The 16,577-nt window shown below is 43.0% G+C and overlaps 2 protein-coding genes across 3 annotated transcripts in view; both read left to right on the top strand.

Annotated features, from left to right (window-relative positions):
• Nucleotides 1-2,320: 2,320 nt before the first annotated feature.
• On the top strand, nt 2,321-12,827 carry GINS4 (GINS complex subunit 4). 2 transcript variants are annotated; one of them, XM_036457500.2, is made up of 8 exons: nt 2,321-2,521; nt 3,131-3,238; nt 7,122-7,208; nt 8,526-8,639; nt 8,818-8,915; nt 9,077-9,165; nt 12,279-12,369; nt 12,454-12,827. In XM_036457500.2, exons 2-8 carry the CDS (start codon nt 3,143-3,145, stop codon nt 12,548-12,550), a joined length of 672 nt encoding a protein of 223 aa, XP_036313393.1. In that variant the 5' UTR covers nt 2,321-2,521; nt 3,131-3,142; the 3' UTR covers nt 12,551-12,827. The 2 variants fall into 2 exon arrangements, with proteins under 2 accessions (XP_036313393.1, XP_036313392.1); XM_036457499.2 differs by having other exon boundaries at nt 3,128-3,238.
• Nucleotides 8,877-16,577, top strand: part of MBD3L1 (methyl-CpG binding domain protein 3 like 1) — a 22,214-nt gene continuing 14,513 nt past the window's right edge. Inside the window, exons 1-2 of the mRNA XM_036457501.1 lie at nt 8,877-8,915; nt 9,077-9,165. The gene's annotated coding sequence lies outside the window, so the exon portion shown is untranslated. The remainder of the gene's footprint in view (nt 8,916-9,076; nt 9,166-16,577) is intronic.

Genomic DNA, 16,577 nt, shown 5'->3' with positions numbered 1-16,577 from the left:
AACAAAACAAAAAAACCCAGAACATAACATTAAAGTTTTGGACATGCTTTTTTCGAGTTAAAAAATATTACAAATCTACATGATTCCCTTTTACCTGTTAAAACTTGGAACTGTGATATCAAAACTTAGCTCTGAAAAGTTTACATTTGCATTGGGGACATGTGTGGGTTAATATAATGTGCTTGAAATCAAGATGGGATCTGAGAAAAGGATGAGGAGCTAACATTTGAGGGGGAAAGGAATTAGGAATATCATAAACTGCCCAGATTTTACATTTGTCAGAGAGATCTAAGTCTGTCCCAGGCCTGCTGAGTTTTTCAGTATCCGGCCATACAACAAGTATCAGATTTTACCACTGGTCAGAAAAATACTTGCAAATTCACCGGTCAATAGTTTTCCTTGTGAGGCTAGAATAAAATATTCCAAAAGTACTTTTCTGCCTTCTAGAAAAATCCAAACTGCCCTCTGACTTTCCAGTCTTCAGTCCAAATCTTCATTTATTCAAAACAACTGGGGGTTAAACTTTGCTTAAGTGTACACCCCCTAAAACTGAATGCTTTGCTTTCAGGATAGTGAGACCAAAAATGTGATGAAATTCAAAGGAAGGGAACAGTGAGAAACAGCTGTTGGCCAAATGAACAAGGACAGTGATGATATGAAAGCAATAATGATTATATTACCTTTGTATTTCAAAAGCATCTTTCTGCAAAAAAAAAAAAAAAAAAAAAAAAAAAGCTCACAATTTTGTATGGTTTTGTATAGTTTATATTTTCTTCTTGGTGATGGAAAATAATTCGGTTCATTCTTAGTATATTTCCATAGCTATCCACAAGTATTTTGGCTGTGTCTTTAACTGCAATTGACTTCTTCACTGAGCAATATCTGGAAATTGGACTGACTTTACCTTTTCTTCAAATGCATAGGGTCCTCCTTTCTACGTCCTCTTCAACTTAGAGCAGTAACTTTCCTTTCACCATGTTTGCAGCCTCACATATTACTTGTCTGAATTGTGAGCATGTTCATTTTACTCTTTTAATCATTACAACTTGCCTGCAAATGCTGTCCTGCAGTTTCATTTATCACCATCAAACTTCACCATCCTGCTATCGTGATGTATGTACTTCTAGTTTTTTTTTTATGGGATTATTTTAATGCGTGTTATTCCACTTATATGGTTGTGAAATTATTTTTAAAATGTCTTGACAGTGGGTGCACATCCATCAAGTGCTCCTGATTTTTTTCTTCATCCTACATAATGTAACTTCACAGTGCCATTGGCCCAATACGTTCGCTCGATGTATTCTTTCTGGATGTCTCCTCACCAGGTTAAGTTCTCCTTCTTTACATAGCAGAACTCTTTCTCTGCAGACTCATTTTACTCTGAAGCGGTTGTGTCTGATGAGTGTTCGTTGAAATCAAAGATCTTAGAAGCGAAAGCTCTCTTCCCCCCAATTTTTTATCTATCCCTTTGCCTTCAGGAAGACACGTGTTCTCACTTATCAGGCAGTGCAACTGACAACCGGAGAAGTAACTTGTTTAAGGTCACACCTCTGTTCAGTGAGGAGGCAGAAGCTGGACTCCACCTCCCCAAGAGAGTTGCCAAGGGAGATTGGAGAAGGCAGTTTGCAAGCGAAGTCTCTGAGTAAGTAAAGGAGGTCATAGGTAATGGCGTGGAGAAATTATTGGTATTGGGACTCACATCTGAACTGCTTAAGGAATGCTGTGCTAATAAAGGACATTGAAAAGCTAGGTAGTGAGAATTATGGAAGAAGGGGACTGTGCTCACACAGAGCCCAGTGGCCTAATGTTCCAGCCACTTAATGCTGCATAACAAAGCAACCCAAACACTTTGGGGCATAACACAACATTTTGCTCACAAATCTGCAGTCTGGGTAGAGTTCTGCAGGGACGGCTCTACTTCCTCCAAGTTAGCTGGGATAACTCAGAACCTGAGTTGGAATCGTAAAGGCTCCTTGAATTCAGACACCTGGGGGACAGAACAGCTAGGGGTGACGGGCTCCTAAGACAGCGCTCTCTATCTCAGCAAGTCTGGGCAAAGCCTGAGAATCCGCACTCCTCACAGGGAGCTGGAAGCCAGACGCCACCGTGTCTCCTCAGCCGCGGTGGTGAGCGCCCCCTGCCGACCATCACCAGTGGTGTCACCCGGGACTGCACAGACCTAGGTGGGCGGGGCTAAGCTGAACCACGTGAGGTTGGGCGGACAAGACACGCCCCAGACGCACATCCACATCTCGTGGGCGGGGCCACCGGAACGCCTGGCCATGATTGGTCAGCGCTGCCCTGCGTGGTGACGTTGTGCCCAGGCGGAACGTTTCTAAGAAGAGCGCGGGAACGGAGAAGGGGAGGGTCCGGAAAGTCCGGAAGGTCCAGAAGGTCTCGGGAAGACGTAGGAAAGGTGGTTCCGCTGCCAAGTGCTCCTGGGGAAAGCTGGGGTGCTTCCCCACGGGGGTGCTTCCCCTGGAGCTTCCCGCCCTGGCCGCCGGCTGCCTCCCGTGCCCAGGTGAGCATCCTAGTGGGACCTCTGTGTGTGTGTGTGTGTGTGTGTGTGTGTGTGTGTGTGGGAGGAGGTGACTGTGCTCGTGCCACGGAGAGAGGAGTGAGGAATATGCAGATTCCCTGAGGTTCCTGCGGCTTCCTCTCGTCCCCAGCACGCTCCTTCCTAAGCCTTTCATCACGGGTATGATTTGGCCGGGCCTTGGGACTGTGGGAAACTAGGCATTGACTAGTTCTCCCAACAATTATAAGTGCCTGCTGTGAGGTAAGTACCGCGCTGAGCTCAGGGACTGCCCAGATGATTGTCCTCAGTACCTAGAGGTGCCGGGCACAGGGCAGACGGGTGATTCCTATTCCAACAGAGCACAGCCGCTGCGGAGAGGACGTCTACCGGGAAGACAGGTGATTATTGCAGGGTGTGATAGGGGCTCAGTTCCAGGTGTAGGTGGAGACACTTTGGGAAACATACCCCATCTGAGGTGTGAAGGAAGATGCAAAGAATTGAAAAACCAAAGCCATTGTCTACAGGTCCAGTTGTAGATACATACGTAGTTGCCTGTTCTTGCAATGAATGGAAAACACTTAGAAGAGTGTTGATTTCTTTTATTTTCAATAGGTACCAGAGAAGATGACAGAGGAACTGGATCTCCCGGGACAGGACTCTGATGGGGGTAGTGAGGAGGTGGTCCTAACTCCTGCAGAGCTCATTGAAAGGCTGGAGCAGGTAAGCACCCCAAATAGAATCCCCTTGCTCCAATCTCAGTCTTTTTATTTAGTCCAGCGGTGCAAACGTCAGGAATCAGGAAATGAAGAAATGGAATTCAAAACTTATTTCAAGAAGAGGAGATACTAGATCTTACCATCTACACAGAAATTAAAAATAGGAATGCCAGCCTGTGTTAGAGACCTCATCATGTCAAATACAAAATCCTCACGTGTGGCCAGGAAGGAGCAGCCTTAGGTACATTGACTGGACAGTTCACAGAGCAAGCATTTGTTACTTGCAGGGACTACAGAAATGTGGTGGTGACTTGTAAGTTTTTGCCTTTGTCCCTTGAAACATCTGTTGGTTCCCCTGTGGAATGCCTAGTTGAGCAAGAAAGTACTGAAACACTTTTTTTAAAAAAGAGAAACCTGGGCTGAAACCGGTTTGGCTCAGTGGTGGAGTGTCGGTCTGTGGACTGAGGGGTCCCAGGTTTGATTCCAATCAGGGGCATGTACATTGTTTGCGGGCACGTCCCCTGTGTGGGGTGTGCAGGAGGCAGCTGCTCGATGTTTCTCTCTCATCGATGTTTCTGGCTCTCTGTCCCTCTCTCCTCCTCTCTGTGAAAAATCAATAAAATATATATATATTTTTTTAAAGAGAGAGAAACCTGGTATTATTATTATTCACCCTTTTCCTCTCATATACTTTATTTTTTCCATTGTTCTCTATATTCCACTTCTTATCTAAAATCATTTACAGTCTATCTCTCCATTCAGTCATAATAGCTATGGTTTGATTGTTTTCTGTGTGCTAGTAACTGTTATTTACAATTACTATCTTGTGAAGCTATGGTGTTCAGACTACCTGTATTTAAATTCCTCCATGCCTCTAGTCTATTATGTGACCTTAGGCAAATTACATAGCTTGTCTGAAGCACTTCTTTGTACAGTAGAATTAATAATAGTAGCTACCTCACAGAATTGCTGTGGGATTAAATGAGATAGTACATATATAAGGTGCTTAGCCTATTATATTATCTGACACATGATAAGCTCTCGTTGAATGTTAGCTGTGAGTAGTAATAATTCTTACAACCCACTAAAGGAGGTATTGCTGTTATCTCCATTTTACAGATGAGGAAACTGAAGCTTAGAGATGTAAAGGAATTTACCCAAGGCCACACAAAGGCAGCAGGAAATAAACCAGGTCTCTGACTACAAAATGTATGTTCTTCTTTTAGTAGGAAATTGGGTTTGCAACCTTATATTCTTCAGAAAGGAAGGGAGAAGGAGAAAGAGATAGAAACATTCATGATGAGAGAAAATAATTGATTGTCTTCACGCCCCCTACTGAGGATTGAGCCCACAATCTTGGTTTGTGCCCTTGTGACTGGAATCGAACCCTGGGCCCCTCAGTCTGAAGGTTGACCCTATCCACTGCGTCAAACCAGCTGGGGCCAAAACGTACGTTCTTAATCCACCACACCTGTTGCCTTATTCTTTTTTTTTTTTTTCTTTCTTTCTTTTTTTTTTTATATATTTTATTGATTTTTTACAGAAAGGAAGTGAGAGGGATAGAGAGTTAGAAACATCTATGAGAAAGAATCATCGATCAGCTGCCTCTTGCACAACCCCTACTGGGGATGTGCCCGCAACCAAGGTACATGCTCTTGACCGGAATCGAACCCGGGACCTTTACAGTCCACAGCCTGATGCTCTATCCATTGAGCCAAATCGGCTACGGCCTGTTGCCTTATTCTTGCCTACTCCCTTTGCAGAACCCACTCATGTTTGTTACTTTAGTACCTATATTCATTCTTTCCTACCATATATTCCATCATAATTTTAAAATTATCTTCTATCCTAATTCTTACTATATAGTAGTGATTCTTAATTTGTTTTTATATCACAGACTTTTTTAAAAATCTGGCCCTTCTTCCCAAAATAATAGATCTATATATCCATGCAAAATTTGGCTTATGATTTCAGGAGGTTCACAGACACCCTGAAATCTGCTCTTCTAGTTTGTGGACCCCAGTTTAAGAGCCCCTGATTTAATTAGGAAAGGATCCATTGAATAAAAAACACAAGATATAAGGGGGAAAAACAGACATATTCAACTATATTAAAGTTAAGAACTCTTGTTTTTACACCTTGAAAGTAAAAAGACATGCCACAAAAACTGGGAGAAAATATTTGCAACATATATAACTGACAAAAGATTAGTATCCACAGTACATAAACAGACTTTACAAACTGGCCTATAGAAAAAAGAAGTCTTAACAGGCATCTCCCAGAAGCAGAAAGCAGGATGGCCGACAGTCATATAAAAAGATGATCAACCTTTTTAGTGGTCAGAAAAATTAAAATTTAAATCCCAATGAAATATCACTTCATACCCATCAGATTGGCAGAAATGAAAAAAATGAACAATATAAAATATTGGGAAGTGTACTTATATACTGCGGAGAGCATATAAATTGATGCCGTCATTTTGGAAAATAATTTGTTATTGCCAAGTTGAAAGCCCACAGATCTTTTGGCCCAATTATTCTACTCCGTGGTATATACCCTAGAGTCGTGGTTGGCAAACTGCAGCTCGCGAGCCACATGCGGCTCTTTGGCCCCTTGAGTGTGGCTCTTCCACAAAATACCATGGCCTGGATAAGTCTATTTTGAAGAAGTGGCGTTAAAAGAAGTTTTAAAAAATTGGCTCTCAAAAGAAAGATAGAGCCGGGACCGGTTTGGCTCAGTGGATAGAGCGTCGGCCTGCAGACTGAAAGGTCCCAGGTTTGATTCCGGACAAGGGCATGTACCTTGGTTGCAGGCACATCCCCAGTGTGGGGTGTGCAAGAAGCAGCTGATCGATGATTCTCTCTCATCGATGTTTCTAACTCTCTATCCCTTTCTCTTCCTCTCTGTGAAAAATCAATAAAATATATTTAAAAAAAAAGAAAAAAGAAAGAAAGATAGAATTTCTTGTCTTTCTGGGTAACTTCTGCAACACTAGTACAGAAGCTTGAGCACCTGAAAAAATTTGTGATAGTAGCCATACCCAGAACTTGAGAATGTGTTTTGATGGTAATAATTGGAGAAGCAGAGTCTCAATGATGTCAAAAGAAATAGATAGAGCCTAATTGGCATGTAATTCTGAGCTGTGCTAAAACTAAATTTCCTGTAACTGAAAGATAAGTACATTTCCTCAATCACCTGTGGGAATTTTCATTTTCTAAGCCCTGGCAATTTCTAAAATGCACCAACATCTGTGCCTGAGTCATAAATTAGGGGTTTAAACTCTGTTCCAAAGCTATTTAATAGAATATCCACTTCTATTGCTATTCTTTATATTCTTGGACATTAGTAAATAACATTCTGTGTTTTCTCATCAATAAGATGAGGATAACTATGTTTATTTCCTCTCAGATATTATGATGAATAAAAACTATTTGCAAAGTGCTTTGAGCTTTAGGAATGAAGAGATGTATAGATTTATTAGCATTATTGCATCTCCCCAAATAGATAGTGCTAGTGCCCCCTGGTGGAAATTGCAGGTGAAGGAAATGTGTTGATGCTACTTGGTGAAAGGTACTGTTTGAACACCAGGTGGTGTTACTCTCAGCAACACGTTTATTGGCAACATTTTTTAAGTGAACAGTAATTTTTTTTTTTTTTTGTAATGATGGTTAAATATAAGGTTGCAAACCCAATTTCTTACTAAAAGAAATGGAAAAACTGTTATTAAACAGTTTGCCTTCAACACATTTCCAGTATTTCCAACTGGTAGGCAATTTTCTTTACCTGAGACAGCTGTGATTTTCATGGGGGAATGTACTGACTTACAGGGTTGATAGCTCCATTATGAGCGGTGTGTATGTAATTTTTTTGTTATTGTTGTTTTTTAGGCTTGGATGAATGAAAAGTTTGCCCCTGACCTTCTGGAAAGCAAGCCTGAAATTGTAGAATGTGTCATGGAGCAGCTAGACCACATGGTAAGAGCCTCTTATCCCAGGGTCATAAAGGAAGAGAATCTTAAAAGAGTTTGTCAGTATAGTGAGAGGTATGATAACAAATCTGCTTTGTGTGGCCCAGCCTATAGTTTGTTTCTTAAGTATTGAATTAGTTATCTACATTTACAAAGCGTGAAAGTACCTGTGAATATCTGAATATCAGCTTCCCATGAAAAGTCTAAAAACCTATCATCGCCAGCCCCATGTTTTTATACGAGAACACCTGACCAAAGCAAGGTAAGGGCCTCCCCCTTTCAGGGAAGCCTCAGTGCCCCATAATCCCTACTGCTCACCTTTCCCCTATATCTTACCTGCCTGTTCCAGCGGACATGTGAGTGTGGCTCTTGCTTAGACGAGCTTGGCTTAAATCATTATCAACCTCAGAATAGCTTTAAAACATTGATAGTTTATGGTTCCTCAATTGATGTTTTACCTACTTTTTACCCTTTAGACATTTCTTCTGTCTGCTGTATTATCTCCTTTACTATTGGGTTGGAATTCTTGAAGGTCCTTCTGACCAATCATATTCAGATTCTATTTAACTGTTCTAAAAGTACAGGTACACCTAGTTTATACGTGTGTTTTAATATATTTTTATTGAGTAGAGGAAGAAAGAGAGAGGATAGAGAAATAGAAACATTAATGAGAGAGAAATATCAGTTGGCTGCCTCCTGTGTGTCCCCCACTGGGGATCGAGCCCTCACCTTGGGCATGTGCCCCAACCAGGAATCCAGCCATGAGCTCTTGATTCATAGGCCAGTGCTCAACCACTGAGCCACACCAGCCAGGCCAGGTACATCTAGTTTTATTGCACTTCACATATGTTGACTTTTTTACAAACTGAAGGCAAGACCCTCCCCCGCCCCCCAGCAAAAAAATATTATGACTGACTTTATTGTGGTGGTCTGAAACAAAAACCACAATATATCTGAGGTATGTCAGTGAGTATTGTTTGAACTTTATGTGATAAGACTGAAATCATATATTATTTGTATAATTAAGGAATTAACAAAATAGAACTCTTAGGAGTATTTTGTTCTTTTTTGACCTAAAGGTAGTGTTGGAGTCTTCAACATTGCCAATCACGATGATCCTTGTGGGCTCTGGGTAGATCAAACAAAGAAGGTTCTTAGTCCTTGAATATTATCTATATAATAAAAACCCAGTGGTCATAACAACCAAAGACCGGTCTCCAAAAGGCTGTATGCATGGCAAGGCACACATGGGTGGGTGGGGATGCGCAATTTTGTGCACTGGGCTTCTAGTGTTTTTTATAAACGTCATTTTCCCTTTTAATAGGAAGAAAATCTCAGGAGAGCAAAGAAGGGGGACCTAAAGATCAGTATCCATCGAATGGAGATGGAGAGGATCCGCTATGTCCTTAGCAGCTACTTGAGGTGTCGGCTCATGAAGGTGTGGGCCGTGCAGGAGGAAGTCAATCAATGATTGTCTCTCATCATTGATGTTTCTCTCCCTTTCCCTCTTTCTTCCTCTCTGAAATCAATAGAAAAAATACATATTTTAAAAGAAAACTAGTTTGGCACTTGAGTTTTGACAGATGTTTCATGATGATTTCCATTTATCCTCACAGATAGAGAAGTTTTTTCCTCATGTCCTTGAAAAGGAGAAAACACGGCATGAGGAGGAGCCTTCCAGCCTTTCTCCAGAAGAGTTTGCCTTTGCCAAAGAGTGAGTGAGCAGTGAGTGTGGCAACTGTCTTTCTTCCCCTGGCCTGTGAGCATGAGTTTTGGTGGTTGTGTCCACAAAACCTATCTCAGAGCCATTGTCTAATAAATGGGTTGGCTCCTACCAGTTGGGTTGTCATAGTGATTTTAATTTATGTATTTCAGGTACATGGCAAACACAGAGACCTATCTAAGGAATGTAGCCTTAAAGCATATGCCTCCTAACTTACAGAAAGTGGACCTCTTGAGGTCAGGTAAGAACATTCTCTTTTCAGTCATCCGTTGGGGCCATCATTTACATGCCCGGGATCTTCAGGTGTTTGAGAATAAGATCTTTGCCTTTAATCTTTTTCTCTCAAACATGAAAATAAGTATGTAGATAAGCAAGAAAGAAAAGAGAAGAAGGGTCTTGAGTTCAAAACAGAATTTCATCTAAAGCAGGTGTAAGAGTAGCCATGTGTTCTTCAAGGTTGGGTTGAAATTCTTCTGGCTGCCTTTATAGATGTAGACTCGCTCACACATTCAGTCACTCGTCCTCCAGTGGTCATCCAGTGGTCTCGTGGGCACCTGCACTGTGCTGGCCCTTCTGGGCACTGACGATACAGGGTCTCTGCTCTCACAGAGCTGGCAGTCTCTTCCTCACAGATGCCAGACTGCAGGACTGTTCAGCTTCCAAGGAGGATTTAAACGGGAGGCTAAGGAAACCTTCAGTGATTCCTTCTTTTTTTTTTTTTTTTTAATATATTTTATTGATTTTTTTTACAGAGAGGAAGAGAGAGGGATAGAGAGTTAGAAACATCGATGAGAGAGAATCATCAATCAGCTGCCTCCTGCACACCCCCTACTGGGGATGTGCCCGCAACCAATGTACATGCTCTTGACCAGAATCGAACCCGGGACCTTTCAGTCCCCAAGCCGACACTCTATCCATTGAGCCAAACCGGTCTTGGCCAGTGATTCCTTCTTACCCACAGTAAAGGTTCCTAATCTTTTCGTGAAGAGTTTCTCTCATTATGGAAAGGTGGGAGGGAAAGAGGCGCTGGGGGAAGTGAAAGATGGCCAATACCTCCACCTCTTGCCCTCTTTTCAGAATCCCCTTAAAATTCTGCTGAGGGGGGGGACTTATGGTAGTAACTCCTAACCTTGGATCAACTAACAGGAGTCCCCTAGCATATAGGTTAAAGTCCACATCTGTCTTTCACAGTTTGCCGTATCTGAGCAGGACCTTGTCAGACAAAATTGCCCAACCAAATCCAGCAGTGCTCCAGGAACAGGAATCCACCTGTTCACAAACTAAGCTTAGTGTTCTGAGGCCACAAGTTCAAGTACAATTGAGCCTATCTCCCACCAACCTGTGCTGGGCCACATGACCTCTGTGGCAGGTGGAAGAGCAGGACAGAATGCATCGAGACATGGTTCCCCAGATGTATTAGTCAGCTCAGGCTATGATGACAGCCTACCACAAACTGGGGGTCTCAAACAGCAGACATTTATTTTCTTACAGATCTAGAGGACAGAAGTCCATGATCAAGGTGCTGGCAGGGTTGGTTTCCTCCGAGGCCTCAGTCCTTGGTTTGCAGTTGGCCATTCTCTCTCAGCCTCTTCACATGACTGCCCCTCGTTGCACCTCCTCCCACCCCTGAGTGTCTCTTACCCTTCTTATAAGAACACCAGTCAGATTAGATTAGGCCCCACCCTAACGGCCTCATTTCAACTTAAATGCCTCTTTAAAGGCCCTGTACCAAACACATTTCCATTCTCAAGTACTGGGGTTAGGGCTTCACCATATGAATTCGGTGGGGGCACAGTGCAGCCTGTCACATCAGGACCAAACCAAACCCATACCAGATTTTAGAACTCTGAATCGATCGTTTTGGTGAGCCTAACTGAGGGAACAGAAGGCCCAAACCATGTCCAGTTCAGCTGCTTTTGTCTGCACCTTAGAAGAACAGGAATGCAGCAAGGACCACATCCCTAATCATTACCCATTGCTATGGCAACCAGTTGATTAAAGCCGTAGGACTACTGATGGGCATGCATCTGAATTCCTGGACCTGAACGTAAGCCGTTGTCCTAGAACTTCTATTCGATGCTGGCAGATACCTCCTAAAACACATGTCTCTGTCCTGGATTCCTTATAGGACTAGAGCCAGTCTTGGAATTGGAAGCTGGGGACAGCCTGTCCTGGTGAAATTGGAGTCTTGCTTTGTTAGCCCAGATGCTGAGTCCCCCTCAGGCCTCTGGAGCACTGTAGACTCCGATGGCAGGATGGGGGAAGGCATGTTGAAATCAGCTGGGTTTCCTAGAATCAGTTGCTTCCTAGTGGGGTCATCTGACCCTGAAGTTGGAGTCTGTTTGGCAGGCCCAGAACCCTGGAGCAGTCAGGGCACCATCCTTAGACCTTTGGAGCCAGTTTTCCTGAACCCCCTCCTGTATATGAGGGAGTCAGGGTAGTGTGGAACCTGACTTAAGAACTGAGAGTCAGTAGGTTCTGGGCCCTGCAGTTGGTGGGGTCTCCAGGTACAAATGGAGCGCTAGAAAATGAGCTGTCGAGCAGCCAGCTTGGGGCATTTGAGGTATTGGTTGGCGGTTGAAGAGGAGGGATGGCACAGCTTCTTCACCTGTAATCAACCAGTGAGGGACCGCGTTCACTAACATTCAAGACGATCGCTTTTTATCCCAGTGTTTCCAAGATAGCAGGACCTCTAATAACATTTCAATGTCCCTTCATTATAACATTGATGAAATGCCATAGGAACTTAATTATTTATATTCATGTTATTTCACTTAATCGCAGAACCTATCAATGACATTAAGTGAGGACTTACTGTACTCTCTCCTCCTACTCCTTTATATTAGGAATATTTTCTAGTCAGATTTGTACACTCTGTGTGTGTGTGTGTTCGTGTGTCCCCAGAAGGCCATGCCTATTTCTGTCGTGGCCTTTACCATTGCCTACCAGGATCATGCTTCCTCTTTAAGTCCTGCTCTTTCCTTTAAACACACATCGACTTATTTCTCCCCACATCGTTGGGGAAGTGTGCCACTCATGTGTGGCTTCATCAATGCTGCTCTTATCACCTTGTCCAGAGACCGCGTGTTCCAGCTGCCCGTGTCCTCCCCGAGGCATAGCAGAATTCCCGGCACGCCTGAAGTCTTGCACATTTGCTGAATGAATGGTTGCTCTGTGGAACCTGGGTGGGAAGTGTGCTGTTTCTAGAAGCCAGATCTCTCAAACCATTCTACTCCCAACATGCTTTTACATCACGGGTCCTTTAGTGCTCAGAACAATTAAATCCCAGCAACTTTTTCCATATTGGTGGTGTTAGCTGAGCATTTTCTGATTACATTATTGCTTTTGTGGCAGTTCCCAAACCGGATCTGGATTCATATGTATTTCTGAGAGTGAAAGAAAGACAAGAAAACATCCTGGTAGAACCAGAAACAGATGAGCAGAGGTGAGTGATGCGTGTGACTTTGACAGTAAGAAATATTTCTTCCGATAGACGACCAACTGAGCTCTGCACATTTTTTTCCCCCAGGGACTATGTGATTGACTTGGAGGAAGGCTCGCAGCACTTGATCCGTTATAAAACCATTGCACCTCTAGTTGCTTCTGGAGCTGTACAGCTAATTTAAAACCAAAAATAAATTAGCAAGAAAGAAGACATGGAACCATAGAGGAAATATTTAGAAGCCACACATATCATTCTGTGCCTAAGGACAACAGGCTTTTCTCAGCAGTGCTGTGAGTCACTTGGGCATTGAGAAGGCACTCAGGCAGGGTTCCTAACTTGCCACGTACCTTAACTTCCTGCCGGTTTGTCTAGAATCAGCAGGTGGGGCCATTGCTCTGCTCAATCTGCTGAGCAAGAACATGACCCACTTTGTGCACCTTTTCCCTTTGCAGTGTTTTGTTTTGTGTTTTGTTTTTTTTATAAATTTACTGTAGAAATATGAGAGGGTTTTTTTTTTCTTTAAGTATATATATATATATATATTTTTATCTCAGAGAGGAAGGGAGAGGGAGATAGAAACATCAGCGATGAGAGAGAATCATCGATTGGCTGCCTCCTGCTCACCACAGACTGGGCATCAGGCCAGCAACCCGGGCATGTGCCCTGACCGGGAACCGAACCAGGACCTCTGGAGGGCTTATAGGTTGACGCTCAACCACTGAGCCATGCCAGCCAGGCCCTTCGTGGTGTTTTTTGAACTAAGGAAAGTGAGGCAAAGGTCATTCATAAAGAGACATCGCTGCCTGTGGTTTGGGTGCTGTAGTTAGCGCTGACCTGGTGGTGGCAGGATTCATTTAGCCTTCTTAGTGGAAAGAGTGGAAATGGATTAAAGAAAACAGCTGGGACCTTCTTCTCTGATGTGTCAGTTGTACAAACCTTTGGAACCTCTAACATTGGACATCAAACCGATTTCTGTCTCGCTTAACTGAGAGTCACAACGAATCCAATAAATCATTAAGTTTCAGTTTTGTGGCAGAAGGAGCCCGGGGACAGTTCTCGGCTTGCAGTCTAACGCAGTGTGCTCTCCTGCTGCTGACCTGCAGCCTTCCCGGAACCTCAGCAGCTTCGCCAAGCCAGCCTCCGGGCCGTCTGGTCAGCCTTGGCCATGGCTCTGATAGCAGAATGGCATTAATATCCTATATTGTGACCACAGTAGCAGATTGTCTTTTTTAAGCTTCACTTTACCAGGGGAAACAGATTAAATTTATACGAATGAAGACTATCACCCTGATGCCTGAAGAAGGGATGTGAACAGTGAATGAACTGTCTTCCCTTGAAACATGATAAAAAGCAGTCTGCATCCCGGTCTTTCTTGCTTAATGAAAAGGCAGGCGGTTGTTATGTACGTGATATAGGCTGTTAGAGTAATCAATGTAATATTGCTATGATTTCTAAGAGAAATTGCCCAGTTGAAGCAGGAAGGTTTCATTAATAAAAGCATTTTAGCCCTGCGGGCAGCTCAAAAGTTGGAGCATCATCTTGTATGCCAAAAGATTGTGGGTTTGATTCCTGGTCCAGGAGCATACCTCACAAGGTTGTGGGTTCAAACATGGTCAGGTTGCATGGGAGGCAACCTATCCATGTTTCTCTCCTTTCCTCTAAAAATCAATGAAAACATATCCTTAAGTGAGGATTACAAATAAAGCATTTTATATTTTATGTAGTAGCTTGTTTTTTCCAGAATGTTTTTACCTTCTCTGGTCATCTTAAAAAACATGTATTGAGCATTTAGTGCGATAGACATGGATCAAGGCACTGAGGCTCCAACCCAGAATAAGACAGGAACTGTCCCTGCTCACAGTGAGAAATGCCTTGCAGAGAATTGGAACAGGTGCCTCAGTGGAGAGTGACTAGATTGAGTAGTCTCAGAGGTTCTCACTGAATTCAGTGAATCTCACCATAATCGGCTGAGATCCGAATCACTAAGGAGGAGCCAGGCACACACACAGATCAAAAGGAATGCCATTCCAGGCAGAGGAGGCAGCTTGGACAAAGGCCTTGAGGTAGAAATGAGCTCTGCTTTCAGTCAGTGTGGTTAGAACACAATGTGTAAAATTGTGCAGGATAAGATCTGAGAGGCAAGCTGGGCCCAAATCATTAATGGGTTTGTTAGCAGAGATCCCATTCGGCCCTCCCAGCAGTCCTGAGAGTAGGCAGGGCTGGTAGAGTGTAATAGGTGGGAAACAAAGCGGGATGTTCAGTGATAAATCTGAGACCAGAACCTAAGGATCCTTCCTAGTCACAAGTATGCTTGTGACTCACTCACCAGGGCCTCCATCGTGCTGAGCAGCCAGGAGAGGAACGTGAACTATTAGCTGTTACTAGGGGCCCAGTGCGTGACATTCATGCACGGAGGGGGTGGGAAGGGAGAGTTCCTCAGCCCAGGCTGTGCCCTCTCACCGTCTGGGACCCCTTGGGGGATATCTGGCTTCTGGCTGAGCCCCACTCCCCTCTGTGGGAACACACTGACCACCAGGGACAACTCCTGCATGGAGCATCTGCCCCCTGTGGTCAGTGCACATCATAGCAACCAATTGTTCCCCCATTCGGTTGATTTGCATGCCTTTTATTATTTAGGGTAAGTATCGATACTTGTTAAGCCTTAATAAATGGTACACAGGGCCTGGAGATCTTATTCAGATGTTAGATTCTGATTCAGGAGTTCTGGGGTGGGGCCCATGGTTCAGAGGACATCCTAGGCTGTGTAGTTGCTGCGGACCCAGCGACCACATTTTGAGTGGCAGGACCCTGCATTTTCATGTCTCCAGCTCCTGTCCTGTGTATGCCCTGCTGCACAGAGGAGTTTTAGTTCTCGACTGAAGCCACAGAGTAAATTGCTCCATTTCCTAATCACCTCTTCACAGGAAGACTGGCTTTAAAATAAATGGGAAGTTGAATTTCAAACCCAAGTAGAAAGGGAAATGATGTGGCTTAATGTGACATTCATTGACTTTAACTTTTTCTCTTTGTGGTATTTTGCTTTATTGTTAAAAACTCATCACAGGAAGCATGGCGGAACATTTTCTTCCGATGATTGCATCATACTTTATTCTCATGAGCTTGTCACCAGCAAGATGGCTATTCCTGAGAAATGCTTGCAGGTTCATGTCTGGGTTTCCCCAGCCGCAACCGTGTGTCAGCTGTGACCTTCCCACAGGACCCAGCTGTGTGTGCTCTGTGCCCAGGTCCAAGTAATTTATCATGGGAGGCTAAACATCCCAAACATTTGGAATTCTTCAAGAACTGATTTTTCTTTTTTGTTTGTGTGTGTTGTAAAATATACATAACACAACAATTGCCACCTTAACCATTTTTAAGTGTATAGGTCAGTGTTATTAAATACATTTACCTCATGCAACCATCACCACCATTCGTCTCCATAACTTTTTTCACCTTGTAAATCTTAAATTTTATATCCATTAAACATTAACTCCCCATGCCCTTCTCCCCACAGTCCCTGGACACCACCATTCTACTTTCTGTCTTTATAATCTTGATTACTCCAAATGCCTTAAATAAAATTTCTCTTTTTGTGACTGATTTATTTCCCCTAGCATAATGTCCTCAAGGTCCATCCCTGTTGTAGCATGCATCAGACTTTTTTTCCTTTTTAAGGCTGAATAATATATCATGGTATGCATGTACCACATTTTGTGTATCCAGTCATCTGTCAATGGAAATGTATTGCTTCCATCCTTTGTCTAGTGTGAATAGTGCTGCTATAAACATGGGTATACAAATACCTTTTCAAATTGTTTTCAGTTCTTTTACATATATGCCCAGAAGTGGAATTGCTAGATCATATGGTATTCTGTTTTTAATTCTTTGAGGAACCACCATACTGTTTTTCACAATTTTATATTCCCATATAATTGGGAATATAAACAATACACATGGGTTCCAGTTTTTCAAATTCCTTGCCTACACTTGTTTTCTATTATTTTTTATAGTAGCCATCCTAATGTGAGTGCAGTGTTATGTCATTGTAGTCTTGATATACATTTCCCTAATGATTAGTGACGTTGAGCATCTCTTCATGTCATTATTGGTTATTCCTATATCTTTGAAGAAATGTCTATTCAGGTCCTTAGCATATTTTTAAATTAGGATTTTGTTCTTGAGTTTTGCCAGTTCTCTGTATGTTCTAG

Source organism: Pipistrellus kuhlii, unplaced genomic scaffold, assembly GCF_014108245.1.
Source record: "Pipistrellus kuhlii isolate mPipKuh1 unplaced genomic scaffold, mPipKuh1.p scaffold_m20_p_3, whole genome shotgun sequence".
Classification (NCBI taxonomy): Eukaryota; Metazoa; Chordata; class Mammalia; order Chiroptera; family Vespertilionidae; genus Pipistrellus; species Pipistrellus kuhlii.
The sequence above is the reverse complement of the archived record's forward strand: the minus strand, read 5'-3'. Positions and strand labels throughout refer to the sequence as shown.